Source organism: Annulohypoxylon truncatum (genome assembly GCF_022578515.1).
Source record: "Annulohypoxylon truncatum strain CBS 140777 unplaced genomic scaffold F4807scaffold_1, whole genome shotgun sequence".
Taxonomy (NCBI): domain Eukaryota; kingdom Fungi; phylum Ascomycota; class Sordariomycetes; order Xylariales; family Hypoxylaceae; genus Annulohypoxylon; species Annulohypoxylon truncatum.
In genome coordinates this window covers 760,142-779,675 of record NW_025953787.1, presented here as the reverse complement: position 1 = coordinate 779,675, position 19,534 = coordinate 760,142, and the positions used below count along the sequence as shown (strand labels likewise).

General features: G+C 47.8%; 8 protein-coding genes across 8 annotated transcripts; 5 read left to right on the top strand and 3 right to left on the bottom strand.

Moving 5' to 3' along the window:
- Window positions 1-1,499: 1,499 nt before the first annotated feature.
- Window positions 1,500-2,924, top strand: F4807DRAFT_404424 (periplasmic binding protein-like II). The gene is made up of 2 exons (XM_047996117.1): window positions 1,500-2,104; window positions 2,161-2,924. The coding sequence occupies exons 1-2, from the start codon at window positions 1,837-1,839 to the stop codon at window positions 2,814-2,816; spliced, it is 924 nt and encodes a 307-aa protein (XP_047859274.1). The 5' UTR covers window positions 1,500-1,836; the 3' UTR covers window positions 2,817-2,924.
- A 4-nt stretch (window positions 2,925-2,928) lies between these two features.
- F4807DRAFT_466230 (uncharacterized protein) lies at window positions 2,929-4,125 on the top strand (the record flags this gene model as incomplete). Its single annotated transcript, XM_048002362.1, has 1 exon — window positions 2,929-4,125. Exon 1 carries the CDS (start codon window positions 3,223-3,225, stop codon window positions 4,123-4,125), a length of 903 nt encoding a protein of 300 aa, XP_047859273.1. The 5' UTR covers window positions 2,929-3,222.
- A 60-nt stretch (window positions 4,126-4,185) lies between these two features.
- F4807DRAFT_404418 (nucleoside diphosphate kinase) lies at window positions 4,186-6,120 on the bottom strand. Its single transcript, XM_047996116.1, has 8 exons — window positions 5,165-6,120; window positions 5,057-5,087; window positions 4,954-4,997; window positions 4,841-4,899; window positions 4,735-4,779; window positions 4,616-4,681; window positions 4,511-4,560; window positions 4,186-4,457 (listed from the first exon to the last, which is right to left on the bottom strand). Exons 1-8 carry the CDS (start codon window positions 5,611-5,613, stop codon window positions 4,314-4,316), a joined length of 888 nt encoding a protein of 295 aa, XP_047859272.1. The 5' UTR covers window positions 5,614-6,120; the 3' UTR covers window positions 4,186-4,313.
- Window positions 6,110-9,599, top strand: F4807DRAFT_404416 (glycoside hydrolase family 31 protein). The gene is made up of 2 exons (XM_047996115.1): window positions 6,110-6,520; window positions 6,576-9,599. Exons 1-2 carry the CDS (start codon window positions 6,430-6,432, stop codon window positions 9,437-9,439), a joined length of 2,955 nt encoding a protein of 984 aa, XP_047859271.1. The 5' UTR covers window positions 6,110-6,429; the 3' UTR covers window positions 9,440-9,599.
- A 435-nt stretch (window positions 9,600-10,034) lies between these two features.
- Window positions 10,035-11,341, bottom strand: F4807DRAFT_455201 (alpha-ketoglutarate-dependent sulfonate dioxygenase; the record flags this gene model as incomplete). The annotated part of the gene is made up of 3 exons (XM_048000674.1): window positions 10,035-10,203; window positions 10,270-10,811; window positions 10,898-11,341. 3 exons carry the CDS (start codon window positions 11,339-11,341, stop codon window positions 10,035-10,037), a joined length of 1,155 nt encoding a protein of 384 aa, XP_047859270.1.
- A 1,010-nt stretch (window positions 11,342-12,351) lies between these two features.
- Window positions 12,352-14,062, top strand: F4807DRAFT_449276 (MFS general substrate transporter; the record flags this gene model as incomplete). Its single annotated transcript, XM_048000008.1, has 3 exons — window positions 12,352-12,716; window positions 12,769-12,954; window positions 13,159-14,062. The coding sequence occupies 3 exons, from the start codon at window positions 12,352-12,354 to the stop codon at window positions 14,060-14,062; spliced, it is 1,455 nt and encodes a 484-aa protein (XP_047859269.1).
- A 518-nt stretch (window positions 14,063-14,580) lies between these two features.
- F4807DRAFT_455198 (FAD/NAD(P)-binding domain-containing protein) lies at window positions 14,581-16,227 on the top strand (the record flags this gene model as incomplete). The annotated part of the gene is made up of 2 exons (XM_048000673.1): window positions 14,581-14,888; window positions 15,045-16,227. 2 exons carry the CDS (start codon window positions 14,581-14,583, stop codon window positions 16,225-16,227), a joined length of 1,491 nt encoding a protein of 496 aa, XP_047859268.1.
- Window positions 16,228-17,293: 1,066 nt separating this feature from the next.
- Window positions 17,294-18,690, bottom strand: F4807DRAFT_466226 (uncharacterized protein; the record flags this gene model as incomplete). Its single annotated transcript, XM_048002361.1, has 2 exons — window positions 17,294-17,749; window positions 17,804-18,690. The coding sequence occupies 2 exons, from the start codon at window positions 18,688-18,690 to the stop codon at window positions 17,482-17,484; spliced, it is 1,155 nt and encodes a 384-aa protein (XP_047859267.1). The 3' UTR covers window positions 17,294-17,481.
- Window positions 18,691-19,534: the final 844 nt, after the last annotated feature.

Sequence of the window (19,534 nt, the reverse complement as noted above, 5' to 3'; positions counted from 1 at the left end):
TTGGCAAGTTTGTCCTCGTTAAACACATACTATTCCTAACGACGCATACTGTTAAAGAACAGAAGTGTTTCGTACTCGTTTACAACAACAGACTTTCAAGGCGCTGACGACAACTGCTTTTTGACATCCTTGGCTGATTAGTACCTAAGCAGGTATCCAACTCGCGAAAAAGTGTTGAGGCTGCAACAAGCTCCGAATCGTCATATCTCACGGCCCGCTTCCCGGTATTTTACTCATCGAATGGACTAATTACCTCTAGAAGTTCGGGAAGACATGATATACCCGGAAGTGTATATCCGAAGACAGGTAGGTGGGTTAGGCAGGTTCAGAAATCGGCCGCGTAAACAATCAGAATTATTACTCCAAATGACTTTGATTTTAGGTAGGGAGTAAAAAAACACCCGGATTTGCAGCTCTCTCACACTGCTATTTTTCGTTTTTAGTATGATAAAAATAAAATTAATGGTTATCTTGAAGTTTCTTAACTACTGCATATACTTCATATGACTGGATCCCTGCGTTGTCTTACGGGCTGCGGAATATTATGTGGATTATAAAAGGAACGTTGCAACTTTGAGGTCCTTGCGGAATAATGTCAAGTATCAACCTGAAAAGCTATGGTTTCTGAAGTAGTGAACAAGCTGTTATTGATCTCTCAAACTTCCTTGCTTCCCTTGCCTGCGTGAATTGTCACTCTACAGGGCCGGTGGTGGAGGGTAATATCAACGCTTTTGCATAACGACTTCTTAATACAGCAACGTATCAAACATCGCGGTCTACAAACAAACAAAATCAATTTATCTACATTATTTTATGCTCTATTGTCAACAGACCTGCACAGGTAACGGTCGAGCCTCCAACAGGCCGAAGTCGGGGCCGATTCACAACTGTTTATACCTCTAACACGAACTTCTTTATCATGTGCCAGAATTTTGGTACCTAGTAATCCAGGAAGCAAACTCGTGGAGTCCGAATGTATGATCTCGCTGATGATCCATCACATGGAACAAGAGAGCTTGACTTAGCGAGCTAGGGTCTCCCTCCATTGTCAGAACATTAGTGAAATAATCGCAAACAATAGTACGACGTGGTAAAAGAACAAACGAACCGCAGCGTACCCTTGACCTTAGTTTTATTGTTATGAGGTCGTATGGCCAGAAGTTGACCATTGCATTCTAGTGGCAGTTTCTTATGTTGTTTCAAACGGCTTAATTTCTTTCTAGACTAACGTTTTGAAACAGACATAATAGAATGCCTTGCGAAAAGTAAATCCGATTCCCAGATTTTATACGAAATTGGATTGGCTTATCTTATTCATCAATCTATATACGTTGTGCTTAGATCTCTTGACGTCCTAATATCAGTGATACTAAGACCCCCTTCATTTCGAATAGGGGTTTTGGTTACGCGTGAAAGGGGTTAAATGAACCAAAACCAGCCAGACATTTATTACCTATGTATATGGCATATTTATTCTCTTACACTTTGTTCCGGCATATATTCTACTTAATTAAGCCTTTTTCTGTATTATTCTTTCTTTCCCTCTCGTAATTGTTATAAGGGCAATTACCCGCTTAGAGCATATCGCAGTACCTAACAATCAAACTCTACGTATAGTTACTGCCCCACAGTATCTAGTCCCGCGCATACCCGCTGCAAGTAATTGCCGAATTGATGTATTCAGCACGTAAACGTCATGCGCTGTTTCCGTCCGATCCTTTACAGCTGCAACTCATTTCTCCCGTGTTCGTCTTACGCTAATTAAACATAGCTGTTCGTCTTCCCACAAGTCTAGGCGAGCTGTAGTAGTAGTACCTGGTGTACTTAGACGGAATAATGGCAGATTCCTCTCAACCCCTCCGAATCGGCTTCGTGCCGGAGCACTTCTCCACGCCGCTCTACTTTGCGCAGAAGTACTTCGGCCTCTCCGCTACCTTGATCCCGTTTCCATCCGGAAGCGGACACATGATCACTGCTATCCGGGCTGGCGAAATCGACATTGGAATCGGTCTCACGGAAGCGTGGGTAGCAGGGCTTGGCAAGGAAGATACACCTGGCGATGGTGGCTACCGGATTGTCGGGACTTATGTCGAGACGCCTCTTTGTATAGCGCCATAAATACCATTGCGTAGCGTACATGAGACTTACTAATAGGAATAGGTTGGGCAATTTCCACCGGCGCTAAGCGGCCTGAGATTACATCCGTATCCTCGCTTAAGGGGTCTAAGATCGGAATCTCGCGCATCGGCTCCGGAAGCCAGGTGATGGGATACGTGCTCGCGGACCAGCAAGGGTGGTTGACCCCGGGAAAGACACCATACGAGGATTTCGTGATATTGCAGAACTTCGCGAATCTGAGGAACGCGGTCAACGATGGCACTGCCGACTTCTTCATGTGGGAGCACTTCACATCTAAGCGGTACTACGACAGTGGGGAGATACGCCGCGTGGGCGAGATCTACACCCCCTGGAGCAGCTGGAAGATCGTGGCGTCCACCGAGCGGGTGCTCTCGGGACCGAGCACGGATCAAAGGCTACTGGACTTGTTCAAGAAGCTTGATGAAGGCGTTAAGTATTTTGGCGAGCATCAAGACGAAGCGGTTAAGTACATTAGTACCGAGCTGGACTACTCGGAGGCGGATGCGAGGGAATGGTTGAGTACTGTGCGGTTTGCTACCAAGACCGAGGGTGTTGATTTGAAAGTTATCAAGAGCTGTGTCGATATTCTACGCAAAGCGGGAGTCCTGGTTGAGGGTAAAGGCTTGCAGGCTGAGAGTATGCTTATCAAGGGCCTTGGTGCGCAATTCCCGGAGTGAGACATTACTAGGGTTTGTATCATACTGAAGATAAAGAAATGAAAATCTCATTTCTTCTATAGCTGGATAATCTATTTTTATCTCTTATTATTGTCATTTTGTCTCGGTCTCTTACCCCTAATCTCAGATCTTCGCTAACGGCCCAACGAAGCTACCCCGAATCGCGATATCAACGTCATTTCAGCCCCGCATTATCGAGCTGAGCTGAGCTCTCCACAAGGAATTCTGTGCCGCAAAACCAAGCTTGCTCTTTACAACCTGGAATTAAGAAAACCGGCACCGAATAAAAATACATAGTTTTTCGCTCTGCGGTTTCCACCGCCTAGATCTTCTCACCATATAGCCACTGAGCTCGAAACCTACCTCTACCTATCCTAACCAACGCCGAGAAGAGAGGCCTACGACAATGTCCCCGACAAACCGCCTCTGGCACCAACAAACCCGCTTCCTCACCACCTTCGCACCCTCAACCCGCCCGCTCCCTCGACCCTCCAACACAATCCACCATCTCCGCCCCCGCGCCCCGCGACCGCAACGCTTCCAATCCAGCAAGCCGCACAACCCCACCCCTTCCTCCTCACCTTCCTCCTCCTCCTCCTCCTCAGCGCAGAAAACGCAACGCGCGCGCCTAATCCTCGACCGCGCGTCGCGCTTCGTGCCCAGACGCCTGCACCCTTACCTGCAGCGCCTGCGCACGGCGCCCTTCAGCCACGTGGCCGCGTTCCTCGCGCTGCACGAGCTGACGGCGCTCGCGCCGCTCTTCGGCCTCGCGTACCTGTTCCACAGCGCGGATTGGGTGCCCACGGCGTGGGTCTTCGGACCGTGGGCCGCGTGGGCCGAGGAGGGGCTGAGTCGGTATATGGGGTATTTCCGGAAGAAGGGATGGTTTGGGCTGGGGGAGGGGGGTGGTGATGGTGGTGGTGGGAGGGATGGGGAGGAGAGGTTGGAGGAACGGTTGAGGCAGGAGGTTGAGCGGGAGAGGGTTAGGGAGAAGGAGGGGAGGGGTGGGAGGTGGTTTAGCAGGTGGTGGGGCGGGAATGGCGATGTTGATGATACTCCGGGTGGAGAGGGAGAAGCTGGAGCTGGTGCGGAACAGAGTAAAACGAAGGCAGCTTGGAAGAAAGTTAAGGGCGTGGTTACAACTGAGAATACGGAGAAAGGGTATAAGATCGGTGTTCAAATCGCTGCCGCCTACGCAATTACAAAGATGCTGCTTATACCCCGTATAGCACTAAGTCTTTGGGCGACACCTTGGCTAGCGAGAGGGTTTGTAGCCGCGAGGCGTTCGATATGGAGGAAACGCAGTTAACCAAGCCTACATCCCTACCTACGCATACTCCAAAAAAAATACCACAAATAATAAACAAGATTCTCTCTATGGTTTCTTTTATTTATGGCGACATGCACTATCTGCTGGACCATGCTACGTAATTTTGAGCATTGTCCAAGCTAGATCAAGCTAGTACGACATCATATGGAACTTCGTAACCACTTTTTTTACTCGTAGATCCACTTTGCCTGGGCGTTCTCCCAGCTGATGACGTCGCCCTCCTTGAACCATAGAGCGATCTCCTTCTTGGCGTTCTCGACGCTGTCGGAGCCGTGGCAGACGTTGCGGCCGGTTTGAAGGGCGAAGTCACCCTGTTTATGCTTCGTTAGCTGAGTCAGATGTGGATGTCAAGACATTTACTTACACGGATGGTGCCGGGGGCAGAGGCAAGGGGGTTGGTGGCGCCGAGGAGAGCTGTGAAATTGCTGGTTAGCATTATAATTACTACAGAACGGCAGTGTGAACGTACTTCGGCCAGTCTTGACGGCGTCAAGGCCTTCCCAGACCATGGCGGCAATTGGGCCGCTGTTCATGTCTATGTTTGGGTTAGCTATATCGAATGGGATAGTCGTTTTCACGGTGGCATACACTCAATTAGACCAGGGAAGAAGGGCTTGTCCTTGAGGTCAGCATCTGTTATAATTGTGTTAGTCCATGGAGCCATTGAAGTTTGGTGGGGACGAAAATGACTTACAGTGCTGCTCAAGGTGGGCCTTGCCGGGGGTGACCAGCTTGAGGGCAACAAGCTTGAAGCTATTGACGATTAGACTGAGGTTATGAATGATGGGAAGAGGCTATTATACTCACCCACGGCTCTCGAAGCGAGAGATGATGGCACCAACGAGGCCACGCTAGGGCAACGGTCAGAACAATGTTTGGAAGATCAAGCTTTGCGTAGGGATTGGAATACCTGGACACCATCAGGCTTGATGGCAATGAAACTGTAAACAATATGTTAGTCTCTTATACATAGTCGCAACATTTAGAGCTGGGGAATATGGTATTATAGAATACTCACGTCTGCTCGGTAGTCGACATCTTGGGTTCTTCCGTTGGCACCGGTTTTTCGGTAGGTTGGATATGAGATTGGGTAACGGTGGTGGTGATAGTTAAAGTAGAAGGAGACTGGAATAGTGCTCCTCTGTAGATATTTATGTCGTGCTTAACACTTTGGCCGAATGTCCAACCTTGACGATCTGGTTGTGTCCAGGGGAAAAGGAAGAATAGAAAAAAAACCAAGCACAGACTTGACAAGCTGAAGAAAAGATACTTCAAGGCGGGGTGATTGGCGGCATGGCGGGGTCCTGAAGGTCCATTGGGTCGCCGGGGATTGGGCTTGACGTGGCTTTCAGAATTGTGGCGCCTTCCTCCACTGCCACTACCACCACCAGCTTGAGGTCCGCTGCCTCCAAGTACGAAAGGTTGTTTTTGCAGGTTCTGTGGCTGTGGCTTGTACATCTCGGTCATTAGGGTGTAACTGTATGCTAAGGCTGTTCGTGTATTTCTTGAATTGAAGACTCAACCTTAAAACACTATGTATTTGGAGGAGTTTTGGTTATCGAGTATAGAAAAAGATGCATAAGTAATGATTATGGAAATTATCGATTAATTTTCTTAGTATTCTAAGAATAAGGAATGTGGATAAGATGTACGAGAAAATGAGATATTGTTGATGTTGTTGATTGTGACAATTGGTGGCTAAGAGTCGTGATTGATCAAACGGAGAATAGTGAAGGGAATTATTCACAAATCAGAAGAGTCTCAGTTATTGCCCAAGTTCCCATGCAGCCACGATGTAGCTCACAACAGGCCACAACTAGATGATGAACATTGTACAGATTAACAGCAAAGATGGTATATCCAATACTTGCAATATCGCAGTCTGCGCGTGTGGCTAGTAACTAACGGATCACTGTTCGTCGTTGCAACTTGGAACTTATCAGGAGCTCCGTGTTGATGGTGGAGACTAGTGGATACCGACAATTGTGGCTTAATTACAGGCTAAAATACAGACTACCCAGATTACCTAATTCAAGGGAGCTTCAAGGCACAGCTACGTATCTCGTATCTTTTGAATGGACAGCTCGCATCAAGTTAAACCTCCCACAAAGAACAAGCACAACATATCCAATTGCTTGCGACCGTGCGAAGCAATTGAGTGAAACCACTCATGATTTAATGTTTACATATCTCAATGATTTAATTTCCTCCCTGCTTTGACTTTTCTCTCCCATTGTCGATACAATCCACTATATCAAGGGACGCCGTGCCAAGGGGACCAAGATGGCCGGTGCTGGTTCGAGCCAGTTGTCCCCAAGATGGGCCGCTTTCTTGTGCCTTTTCGCTGTTCTATGTTCACTTTTTACGCCAGGAGGTAATAACTTGAATAGCTGATCAAAAACCCGTCAATTGAAGCTAATAGAAACTAGTTGCGGTGAAGGAAAATGATTTCAAGAAATGTCATCAATCGGGCTTCTGCAAGAGAAATAGAGCTTATGCCGACAATGCTGTTGCCCTAGGATCCGAGTGGAAAGCACCCTACAAGATTCCTTCCGAGCTGGCCTCGTTTAAGGATGGCCAATTCCATGCTACCATATTAAAAACTATCGACGAACAAGGAAATACTGTCCAACTTCCCATTACCGTATCTTTCTTGAAATCGGGTACGGCACGTGTTACAATCGACGAGAAAAAGAGACAAGATAAGGACATCGAAATTAGACACAATAGCGGGGCTAGAAAAGAAAGATATAACGAAGCTGAAAAGTGGACTCTTGTTGGCGGCTTGGATGTTGACACGGATGCTAAAGTCTCCCATGAGGGTGAGACTGGCATGAAGATCCAATATGGCCCCAACTTAGCATTTGAAGCCGACATCAATTATGAACCATATTCGATTGAATTCAAGCGAGATGGCGTTGCTCAAATCAGACTCAACGACCGCGGCCTGTTAAATATGGAGCATTGGCGACCGAAGATCGAGAAGCCGGCACCAGAGAAAAAGGAAGGCGAAGAAGGACAAGAAGAGAAGAAGGAAGAAACTCCCGAGGTAGCTCCATCAGAAGACGAGAGCACTTGGTGGGAAGAGACCTTCGGTGGTAATACCGATTCTAAGCCTCGTGGACCTGAGAGCGTTGCCCTTGATATCACTTTCTTGGGCTATGAGCACGTCTACGGAATTCCGGAGCATGCTGGTCCCTTGTCACTGAAGGAGACCCGCGGCGGTGAGGGCAACTACGCTGAACCGTACAGGTTATATAATGCCGATGTTTTCGAGTATGTCTTGGACAGCCCAATGACTTTGTATGGAGCGATTCCCTTCATGCAAGCTCAGCGGAAGGATTCCACCGTTGGTGTTTTCTGGCTCAATACGGCCGAAACCTGGATCGACATCACCAAGGCCAAGGAATCCAAGAACCCCTTAGCACTCGGAATTGGTGCCAAGACCAACACCCAAACCCACTGGATCTCGGAGTCTGGCTTGATGGACGTATTCGTCTTCCTTGGCCCAACGCCTCGCGATATTACTAAGAATTATGCCGAACTCACTGGCACCACTGCCCTACCCCAGGAATTTTCCATTGGTTATCATCAATGCCGATGGAACTACGTCTCGGACGATGATGTCAAAGAGGTTGACCGCAAAATGGATCGGTATCATATTCCGTACGATGTAATATGGTTGGATATCGAATACACCGATGACAAGAAGTACTTTACTTGGGACAACGACATGTTCAAGGACCCCATCTCCATGGGAAAACACCTGGATGAACACGGGAGGAAACTGGTCACGATCATTGATCCTCACATCAAGAATGTCGGAGGTTACCATGTCTCCGACGAACTGAAGTCGAAGGGCCTGGCTGTCAAGAATAAGGATGGTAATGACTTCGATGGTTGGTGCTGGCCTGGATCTTCGCATTGGATTGATGCTTTCAACCCGGCCGCCATCAAGTGGTGGTCAAGTCTTTTCAATTATGATAGATTCAAGGGCACAATGGAGAACACCTTCATCTGGAATGACATGAACGAGCCATCGGTATTCAACGGACCGGAGGTTACTATGCCAAAAGACAACCTCCACCACGGCGGCTGGGAGCATCGCGACATCCATAACGTCAACGGCATGACTTTCCATAATGCTACGTACGAGGCTATGCTATCGCGAAAGAAGGGCGAACTGAAGCGCCCATTCGTACTTACCCGTTCCTTCTTTGCTGGCTCGCAACGTCTTGGTGCGATGTGGACCGGCGACAACCAGGCCAGCTGGGAACACCTTGGCGCATCTGTTCCTATGATTCTCGCCCAAGGAATTTCTGGTTTTCCCTTCTCCGGTGCTGATGTCGGTGGTTTCTTTGGTAACCCAGAACTGGAACTGCAGAGTCGTTGGTATCAAGCCGGTGCCTTCTATCCCTTCTTCCGAGGACACGCTCATATTGATGCCCGGCGCCGGGAACCATTCCTCCTTGCGGAGCCGTATCGATCTATCATCACCTCTGCTTTGCGTCTCCGCTACAGCTTACTTCCGGCTTGGTACACCGCATTCTATCATGCCAATCAAGATGGTAGCCCTATCATTCGTCCTCTATATTGGACACATCCAAGCGAAGAAGGTGGTTTCGACATCGATGACCAGTTCTTCGTTGGATCGACTGGTCTTTTGGTTAAGCCGGTCGTGGAGAAGGATAAACGTTCTGTGGATATTTATATTCCGGATGACGAGGTTTATTATGACTACTTTAACTACAAGAAGCTTGCTACAACTAAAGGGAAATACTTGACCGTCGACGCACCCCTCGAGTCTATCCCCGTTTTGATGCGCGGCGGACACATCCTACCTCGTCGGGATACACCGCGTCGTTCTACTCAGCTGATGAAATTCGACGACTACACTCTTGTTGTGGCGGTTGGCAAGAATGGCCAAGCGGAAGGTGAGCTCTACGTCGACGATGGCGACTCCTTCGATTATGAAAAGGGCCAGTACATCCACCGCAAGTTCAAGCTCGAGGGCTCAACCCTTACTTCTACCGATTCGGAAGGCCGTGACGCCAAGAGCGTGAAGGAAGGGCAGTGGTTGAAGCTCATGCGCGGTGTATCCGTTGACAAGATCATCGTCATCGGGGCGCCTTCATCATGGGCAGACAAGAAGGAAGTAGAAGTTGAGTCCGAGGGCAAGAAGACCTCGGTGCCATTGGACTACCACAAGGCGGAAGGTGGCAGGGCTGCTTTTGCGGTTATAAAACGGGTCGGTGCTAGGATTGGCGCTGATTGGACCGTATCTTTTGCTTGAAAGGCGGGCTGTGGATGGCGTACCTATTAAGGTAGATAGAGATGAGTATGAATATGAATGACTACTTGAATGTACGCTTGGCGTGAGTATTGGAAAATATGGGCTAGCTCAGTCACGTGATCCCCCTTTGTTCTACCATGGTCTGCATTACCAACTTTGATATCTCCACTGACTACTAACTTGACTACCAGACTGAGAAGAGAAAAAATCTACATCGTATTCCGAGAATAAAGTCTCCACGATACTAATATGTGCTCGAGACCTGTTCTAATTGTCGAATTGTACAAGCTGACGCGGAATAACTATTTCGGCCTAGGTGGAGAGCATTAGGTTAGTGAGAACTTCTTCCCGCGGGGAGTGATACGCAAGCTGAATCTTTCAAAGGATTGTCGATTGTGTCTTGGTAAAGCTTTGACATGTCAGGTTTAAGACTAAGAAAGCCCTTATCTCTCATGAGGCGTTGTTAGTGAACCGAACCAATGCGGAGAGGGAAAACATGCTAACTCTTTCAGCTATAAGGCAAAAAAGAAAATCGTGAAATGTGTTCCGAGATATAGTCAATTTATTATATCTATCTCGGTACATTCAAAAGTCTTCAAGCAGGACCATCAACCTGCTTCTCGCTCTCATCCAGCAAACCAAGGGCCTCTCGCCTAGTCGGAGCCGAAGCATCGAAGTACGGCTTCTCGCCCAAAGTTGTAACACGCGTCCCGTGCCTAGGGTGCTTCCCACCATAGTCCCAGCTCGCGTTGTGGATAGTGATTCTACAAAGGAGCCTAAATTAGCAACTGCGGACGACTGAGGAGAAAAGGGGGGCTGGGTCCGCTTACCTATTATCCCAAAGCGCGCTAGTATTCGGCGTCCAGCGGAAGCGCACCTGGATATCGACGTTCTTCTCATACACATCGTACAAGTAGTTCAGAATGACATCGCTCTCCGCCTTATCCAGCCCCACGATGCGATCGGTCATCGCGCGGTTGACCCACAGCGCCTTCCAGCCCGTCGCCGGGTGCACGCGCACGATGGGGTGCACGCGCTCGACGTACTTCGGACCGGCCTCCGGATGCGCGCGGTCCAGGTACGGGTGCGCGGACCGGTAGACGCCGAGCTTGCCGTCGATGATCCGCCGGAAGTCGGGGGATAGCTTCTCGTACGCCGCGTACCCGCTCGCCCACAGCGTGTCCCCGCCCACCGGAGGTATCGTGTCGTTGTGCAGGTGCGTGATCCCCGCCGGCTGCAGCTCGTGCACCAGGTCCGTGTGCCAGCGCGACGCGCCCCCCGGGTTGCGGAAGTTGGCCGCTCGCTCTGTTGCTTGCAGGTCCGGCCAGATCACCGTCACGCCTGGGTTGCCGGGGACTTGGGCGACTTGCGGCTGTTATTCGTTGGGTGTAAGTATGTGGGTACTTTTCCACTAAGGGGGGGGAGGTAGGAGGTGTTTTGGTTTTGGGTAGGACTTACGTGAACTTCTACCTCGCCGTAGTACTTGCCGAGCGCGAGCTGCTGCTGTGGCGAGATATCTTGGTCTCTGAAGAAGACGACGCTCCGCTCGGCGATGAGGAGCGCCAGCTCGTCTTTCTGCTGGTCCGTGAGGTCCTTGAGCTGTAGGCCCTCGATCTCGGTTCCGATGTGTGCGGTAAGGTCTGTCACTTTGGTGGCGGCTGACAGGAGCGCCGACTTTGACTTATCCGCGCGGGCTCCGGCGTCGTCGTGTTTCCACTCTTTACTCCTGATTTGGTAGACGTCGTCTAGGTAAAGAGGCCTCGATGGACGGTAAGGGTAGCCGTTAGAGAGATCGATTCCCGCCTTCTTTAGGCGGCGGAGGGCCGGCTCGGGTAGGCCCAGCGTGTCTTTGCGAGGTTCCGCAACATCCTTGATGCGCTCGTCAATTGGTGCAGGTGCCATTTTCACGATTTCAAGAAGACTTGGTGTATGTTTTTATCTGATTTATTTCAATTTTTTGTAAATATTCCAAGGGGAAAAACTGAGCTCTCTTCTAACTTCTCACCTACCCCAAGATGCGTATGACCTCCAACGGAATTATATAGTGGCATTGAGCATTCAGTTGGAGTTCCCTTACCACTGACCTCATTTTCGCTGAATTCGACGACAGGTCATTCTCCAACTCCATGGACACACTCGAATGTTCAGACTCGACGATTGGTAAGCTGTATCTGCTTCATTCCTATTAGCTGCCGCTGCATGACAGTCTTTTGCAGAATCTACTGAGGAGTAAACAGTTCTCCGCGACTGATAAATGTCGTGATTGGAGTTCCTTATCAATTCGCGATATTGGAGAAGGATGATGCGAGAAAGATCGCCTCTTAAATGCAGGTAGGGTGCGTAATGCGGGTGCTATTCGACGCGTTTGTGGGGTGAAGCATGGCGTCATGGTAGCCAACGTTGAGGTGATCACCACCTTGTCTGCCTCGGCCCTTCTACCTCTTTAGCTCCAAATAACACACAATTAGAACCCCACACTCTTCTTTCGTAGGTCACTACATTGCATGAGCTGTAAGGCCGTGTACATAATAGTTCTAGAATTCCTCCTCCATAAATGGCTAGGCGTATTATCCCATGACCTTGCACATTGCTGGGTTATACGTATGCTCGACCAAGCTTTGCAAGCTTCGGTCCCTGGAGGAGCAACCTATTGATAATCGTACATCGTAGTTCTTCCTTGCTCGGGAGATCTAGGTTGATATCGAGCAGGGATTGTCTATAATGAGACGCTATTCGAAGGGCCTTCGTTCCTCAAAACGCGGGATAAATATTTTTATACGCGAAGAATAGCGTGAACAAATCCTGTGTAGCTTCAGGGGAGGCAGGCTCTTTTTAAGATAGTAATACCCCGAGCATTTTTGTTTGATCGTTCCAGTAGAGCTTCCATGCAGGTTTGATTTCACGAGTACGACATGGCGAACAAAGAGATCACGACTAAGAACGTGGTCGAAGTCGACGGCGAAGTGGCTGCCAAAAGCGTCGACCACAGCGATGCTGATTCGACGACACCTGTAGTTGTGAAACCGAAGCAAACATGGAGATCGTACTTCTGGGACACGTTTGATAAATCACCAGAGGAGAGGAGATTCTTGTTCAAGCTAGACGCGGTGATCTTAACATTCGCTTCTTTGGGTTACTTCATCAAAAATCTCGACCAGATAAACGTCAACAGCGCCTTCGTATCTGGCATGAAAGAGGATCTTGGGCTTTACGGTAACCAGCTCAACTACATGACTGCATGCTGGACGGTTGGCTATGTCATTGGCGAAGTCCCAAGGTAAGGCACGTTATTAATCACCTCTCCAGATCGGCGTTACTAACAATAACAGCAATATTTTGCTCACCAAAATTCGACCCTCTATTTGGATACCGGCATGTGAGGTTGTGTGGTCAGTTTTGACCATCTTAATCTCAAAGTGCCAGACGGCAACGCAGATATACGTCCTCCGATTCTTTATAGGGCTCGCCGAGAGCGCTTTCTATCCCGGCATGCAATATGTCATTGGATCTTGGTGGTAAGTTTCACCGTTTTCGTATCATTTCCACCCCCTTTATTTCTGTGGCAAATCGAACATTTTTGAGGATTTAAGAACTAACTTTCTACAGTATGTTTTTATCTATTTATTTCTATGGGAGATATACTATAGAATAAAATACTTCCGCTCTTTGACGAAATGCTAATAAATAGCAGATCGAAAAGATGAACTTGCCAAGCGAAGTTGTATCTTTCATGCAAGCGGTACGATAGGAACGATGTTTTCCGGCTACTTGATGGCTGCAGTCTATAATCTGAACGGCGTGGATGGATTTAAGGGTTGGCAGTGGCTTTTTATCATAAATACCACGATATCCTTACCGATCGCCATCGCAGGCTTCTTCTTCTTTCCGGATGTGCCCGAAATCACTCGAGCGTGGTGGTTAAACAAGGGCGAGATAGTGCTAGCAAAGAAACGCATGGAATTAGAAGGTCGAGCTAACCGGGGACCATACACCAAGGCCAAACTCAAGAAGATCTTCTCCTCGTGGCACATATACGCACTGACGCTTTTATACATTTTCTTCAACAATGGCACGGGCTATGGTAGCCAGCCGGCCTTCGCGATCTGGCTGAAACAGGAAGGGTACAGCGTTACCGCGATAAACTCCTACCCGACTATCTCATCGGCCATCGCTGTGATCTTTACGTACATATACGCCTGGACTTCAGATTCATTATTCAAAGGAGAAAGGTGGCCAGCAATGGTGTTTTCAGGGGTTGTCAACATCATTACCAACACAAGTCTCGGGGTTTGGAATATCCCCGTTGGCTGGAAATGGGCTTGTTACATCATAGGTACTATTGGAGGAGGGATCAGTGGGCTGACGTTCGCGTGGGCGCATGAGATCTGTAGTGACGACAATGAAGAGCGCGCTCTAGTGGTGGGAACTATGAACGAGATGGCGTACGTCGTTCAGGCATGGCTACCATTGATCATTTGGCAGCAAGTTGATGGGCCGCGATATCGCAAGGGTTTCATCACGATGGTGTTCATAGCTGCTGGCCTTATTGTGACTTCTCTCACGATAAGAATCCTTCATCGCCGAGAGCGTGCTAAGAAAGCACGGTCAGTAAGCATAGAATAGCTAGAGAATTACTAGAGTGGCAGACACGACTAGGCCATGTTTCGATGATAGAAAATACAATGAGAAGCTAGGGAGAATATTGACGCGAGACCTAAGCTGAATACGCCTTCTCTTATGTCGAGGGCCGAACTAAGGGATAATCACGCATTAGCTAAAATTGCGCAATTCCCCTATATATGACCTATGTACCTAAGTAAGTAGATATATCGAGAATTGTTACCTCGTCATCTCCGTTCGATCGTAAGTTCTCTCCCACGTTTTTTACCGCATAAGCATGGATGTAACAAGCACGTAATCGCTGTTGCATATCGCCTCATCCCTCGGATCCAATTCAGGAGTATGCCGCGATTTCTAATCAACACCAAGCATTGAAAATGAGGAGAGCATGCTTCTGGCGAGTAAATGAGCTGATGAATCATTTGCATGCTCCACAGTCAACCGTGGTTCGTTTCTATTCATATCTTGCTTTGGCCGCTACTCATTGAGCCTTTTTCCTCATCTATCTATGTATTACTACTATGGGTTCCCTATCCAGTGACAGCAAAGTTGAGAGCGGGCCGGACCTCGGTAACATTAAGGATGTGGCTGTGATCGGCGCGGGTATCAGTGGTGTTGTTTCGGCAGCTCACCTCCTCCGGGCCGGCTTTAACGTCACCGTATTTGAACGAACCGGAGTAGTCGGCGGTGTTTGGGATTATGAACCCCAACCCGACAGGGACCCACCGTTTCCTAATGTCAGACCTCCATCTCCGAATTGGGCAGAGGTTGAAAAAGAAGGATTAAGCTCAAACGAAGTTGCGTTGATACATGGTCCACCTAATCCATGGTACGTATGAGTAACCCGAGCAGAAACCGAACGTCATGTTCAAATCATCAAATTAACCTTCCATCATGCTCTCTATCTTTAATAATATCATGTGGATTTTTCCCCTTTATTAAAGCCACTTCCAAATTTCGTTACAGGATATTGACATAATCGCAGCTATGCCGGGTTGAAGAATAATATTCCAACTCCTATTATGCGAAGTAGCCTGTTACAATGGCCAGAAGGTAGTGAGGATCTCGTGGATCAAAAAGTGGTCCACCAATACATCAAAGACATCGCTCATATTCACAATGTTTACGAGAAGATAAGTTTTCACACGCGAGTGGAAAGCGTATCAAAACCAGATGGAGATGACAAATGGACGATCGTGACTAGCACACTCACAAGGACCAAATCCGGCCACACGCTGACGAAAAGAACATGGAAGTTTGACGCTGTTGTAGTAGCGAGCGGGCACTATCATATCCCATTTGTGCCAGATGTTCCAGGACTCCCCACGTGGAAACGACTCTTCTCGGATCGTGTCACGCATTCAAAGCAATATCGAACCCCTGTTCCTTTCAGTAATAAGACTATTCTCATAATTGGCGCCGGTGTCTCGGCCTTAGACATTGCCAAGGAGACCTCACATTTGGGAGCCAAGATAATTCAGAGCAGACGGGAAAGCAAGTATGATGTACTTGTATCACGTTTACCTGAGGGTGTTGAGAGGGTTGCGATGGTTGCCGAGTTTATTCCTGACACAGTCGATGGAGAGTCTAAATCTCAGCCCCTGGAGCCTGGTCAGGCGATACCGGGCAAAGTCGTCCTTGAAGATGGGAAGGTTCTCGAAGGCATCGATCACGTTATTATTGCAACGGGTTACATCACGTCTTACCCCTTTCTTGGCGATTTGGAACAACCATTAACTCCCTGGGAGGACGCCGACGAGAAGGTCCTCATTACGTCTGACGGGTACATCACACACAACTTACACAAGGACATCTTCTACATCCCGGACCCTACGCTAGCATTTATCGGAGTTTCTCACTTGGTGTCGACATTTTCTCTGTTTGACTTCCAGGCTCAGGTGGCAGCCAAAGTATTCGCAGGACAAGCTCAACTGCCCCCTAAATCGATTATGCAGGAGGAACATAGAGAACGTAAAGCTCGGTTCCGGCCTGGAGATAGGTTCCACAGCATGTTCGCAGCGGAGGATGCGTACATAGACAAAATTTTGAACTGGGTCAATAGAGATCTAACGAAGGCCGGGGTAGATCCATTACCAGGAATGGATGAAGTTTGGAAAAGAAACTACAAAGTATTCCAGCAAAGACTCAAGGGCACCTCAGATAGTTGATTGACTTTGCGGGATGATGAAGACGATGTTGAAGACATAGTATATAACTATTCAGTATAGTTATATCATAAAGTATACATAATTAGATTGTGCATTATATAATAACTCTTCAAATACTCCAGTCGCATAATCTGATCTTTAGAGGTAGGAAAGTCCAGGTAAAAAAGTCTTGCACACCTGCTCGTACTACCTAGTAGGCTAAAACCACATGATCTCGAGCATGTTTGCACCGTGTAACGCCTTGCTTTAGTGACTGAGCTCACTGAGTTATAGCGGTTATCCACTAAAAATTAGCGGACAGATCGCCATTAGGGAAACAGTTATGCAAGATCCTGGTACAATACGTGGTATTGAGCTCGACGGGGATTCAACCTACCTACTGGAGTGAAGGAAAGTTCGATATCCGTGGGTATGTTCATTTCTCCGCTGTGTGATTGGGGTGCTGAGCACCATGATGGAGTGGCCGGTAACATGTTCGCTAAGAAGAGTCCTAAAATTCCAGGTGTCAAAACGACCCCTCTAAGAAGGGGAAAAGAAGAGATGGTGCACAACCATTTGGTCACTATTATTATACTGACATACACCTTGAGGTTTTTCATAGAAATATTTGCACTAGAATTTACATAATAATTATATCCTCTATGCCTCGAAGAGAAACCTATGACCCTCCACTATACGCGAATATTGGCGATCGTTGAATGCCTGCCAACCAATGGGAATCCGTTTCGACTTGACCAAATGTTCCAAATAGGAAGGTGGGTCTCCTCATAGCCCAGGGCATAGCGAAGATTCGGGGACTTTGGGGAGGTGGCGTGGGCGAACAAAGGGAATGGGTTGGCGGATTGGGTACGCCATAAATATGGGGATTTAGGGGGCGAGACGTGCCGTAATTGCAGTAGAATTAGTGGTGTTTTGTCAGCCACGGTCAGTGAAGGGGCAAAGGTACCTCCAGTAGAAGGACCAAATTCCAAGGTATCTTGTTTCGGGAGACTTATACACGCCTAACTCATCATATTTGTATAATTTAAAGGTAGCTAGAGAAACTAGCCCCGAAAATGGTGTTGGACGGATTTCCCCCGTTCTACCTGTATGTAACTTCAGAACTTCTATTATTATAAGTACAACCTGTTTGTCATAGGCAAACTCCTGGAAAAAGCGAGATTGAAAGGCATTGCTGCGGTAGATGCATTATCCCTTTGTAATAAGAATATCCCTGTCCATGTAGTCCAATATACTCGCCACGTAAAAAGACATCTAGCCGACATAATACCTCTGGAAAACTCGAGCATTACGTCGGAATATGAGTCTCCGGTGCGGAACTTGCGGGTCCTCTCCTATGCGTCGTTGCAGGTCTCGTACGATCTCCTCTGCTCTCCTCCAGGCCCGTCTCTCCGCGCCAAGATCTGGTAGAACACGATCATGCGCCGCGGGTGCGAGTAGGCGAGCCTCCTGCCATAGCCGGCATTCACACGTCTTCCATTTCGCACCACAGGTGTAACAGAACTCGTGTTTGCATCGGCATCTAGAGAGTGTAAATAGGCTGCGTTATAGTTGCTGTTAAGATTTCTAAACTTACGTTATGTGGTTACATCCGAAGTTTAGCTCTACAAGAGCTTTGCAGCTTTGGCAGCGCTGCCACTGCTCGTCTCGTGCCAGCTGCATGACTTGTTGGAGTTGTTTATCATCCGGGCACTCGCCATCATGTGTGGCACCCTTACATGTCAAACAGGTTCTCTGCTGACATTTGCCACAGATAGCAATGCCATCTATATACGCCGTCGGCGCGATGTACGCAGCGCATTCTGGCCGATGACAGTATGTTCGATGAGGTGCGGTGTATTCAGCTTCCTTTGCTTGGAAGCTAGCCAGTACTCCGACATTTAGTAATGTCTCGTTCCCCTCAATGGGTATTCGTTGCCCACAGCATCGCGGAGGAAATAACTCCTCGTCTTGGGTCGCCATTTCGAACATTCGGTTGGTACACTCCGAGCAATATCCGTGTTTACACGGAGTACGAGCTAAGTTTGAGAGAAATTTATGCTCTCCACAAGCCACGCATGGTCTCATATTGCTGGATTGACTTGAACCAGCAAATGGTGAGTTTTTTTCTTCTTCGATAGATTCATGTTCGGTTGTATGTTTAATGTTGGCTTGTCCTGTCTTCAAGGAATTCTCTCCGTTCCCGGGAGCTTGCAATGTGTTGTGATTAATTATTCGAGGAGTCCTCTCGTGTTTGGACCGAGAAATAGAATAGTGCTCGGATTGACTAGGAAATTTTGTTCTAGGAACGTTTCGTTCTTCTAGGAAGAGGTTGAAGGCAAGTTGGTCGTCGGGTTTTGTGTCTTCAATATGTTTACCTTGTTGCGTACTCTCAAGTAAGATTTCTTGGGCGTCATGGTGCATGATGTCGGCGACAGCAGACGCATTGTCTTCGCCCATCTGTTTGTTTATCGACATACCCATGGTTGCTGATATTGCGTGCAGTCGCGTGGGAAAGATTGTATGAGAAAGTACAAGTTCCAAGCAAAATCTTGGGCGCGGGATAAATACTAGTACCTAGTAGGTACCTAGTATTTTAGTTAACCCTTTAAACTTTCTTGTCGGTGCTTGGAGACGTGAGTTATTAAGTCTTGAGCCACTGCCTTCTTCCGATTACACCAGTCCTACCAGGCGTCAGTCACCCAGACAACGGCGCATGACCCCTTGTACACAAAGAAAAATACCATAGCAAAAAAAGAGGTTATAATGAACTCACCGAGGTAGGTCTCTTGGTATATATGTAAATGTAACGATAAGGGCCTAGAAAATCAAAGGTCGTTTATTACGATGATTTTAGTAGCATCCCCTATATTATACGGTATTAGCATGGGATTGTGATGCCTTGTCGTACATTTGGTACGGCATTTGAATCGAAAAAAAGAACAATGAATAAGGAAGAAATAGGTACTTTACATTTATATAAGATGCTTCGTATAAAGGAAAGTATAAATACGTTGCAAGTAAGGATATCAATACACGGGAGTAAGACTTGCTACCAACACAAAGGCTAGTTACTGCTCAAATATATATCTTAATTATCGTTCCTTTTTTCGATCAATGCGCGGTGAAAAAGGCAAGCGGAGGCGTCATACGCTAATGCTAATTCACACTGCGTACCTATTATAAGGTTCCTCTGTAAACTTTAGTTGTTAAACGTTTGCACTGTCCGGTAACGAAGCAAAAACTACCCCTGAACACCTGGCCACAGCTGGCACTGTCAGGTTCTCAGCTGACACAGTGTGTCTTATGTTTGCGGTACAATCGGAGC

Bases quoted from the DNA above. Each gene is read 5' to 3' on its own strand.
- F4807DRAFT_404424 (XM_047996117.1), top strand. From the start codon at position 1,837: ATGGCAGATTCCTCTCAACCCCTCCGAATCGGCTTCGTGCCGGAGCAC. The intron at 2,105-2,160 runs GTATAGCGCCAT...TAATAGGAATAG, and splicing joins TTATGTCGAGACGCCTCTTT to GTTGGGCAATTTCCACCGGC.
- F4807DRAFT_404418 (XM_047996116.1), bottom strand. From the start codon at position 5,613: ATGACCGAGATGTACAAGCCACAGCCACAGAACCTGCAAAAACAACCT. The intron at 4,780-4,840 runs GTAAGTCATTTT...CAATTATAACAG, and splicing joins GGCCCACCTTGAGCAGCACT to ATGCTGACCTCAAGGACAAG. The intron at 4,458-4,510 runs GTAAGTAAATGT...AAGCATAAACAG, and splicing joins CTGCCCCCGGCACCATCCGT to GGTGACTTCGCCCTTCAAAC.
- F4807DRAFT_404416 (XM_047996115.1), top strand. From the start codon at position 6,430: ATGGCCGGTGCTGGTTCGAGCCAGTTGTCCCCAAGATGGGCCGCTTTC. The intron at 6,521-6,575 runs GTAATAACTTGA...AATAGAAACTAG, and splicing joins TTCACTTTTTACGCCAGGAG to TTGCGGTGAAGGAAAATGAT.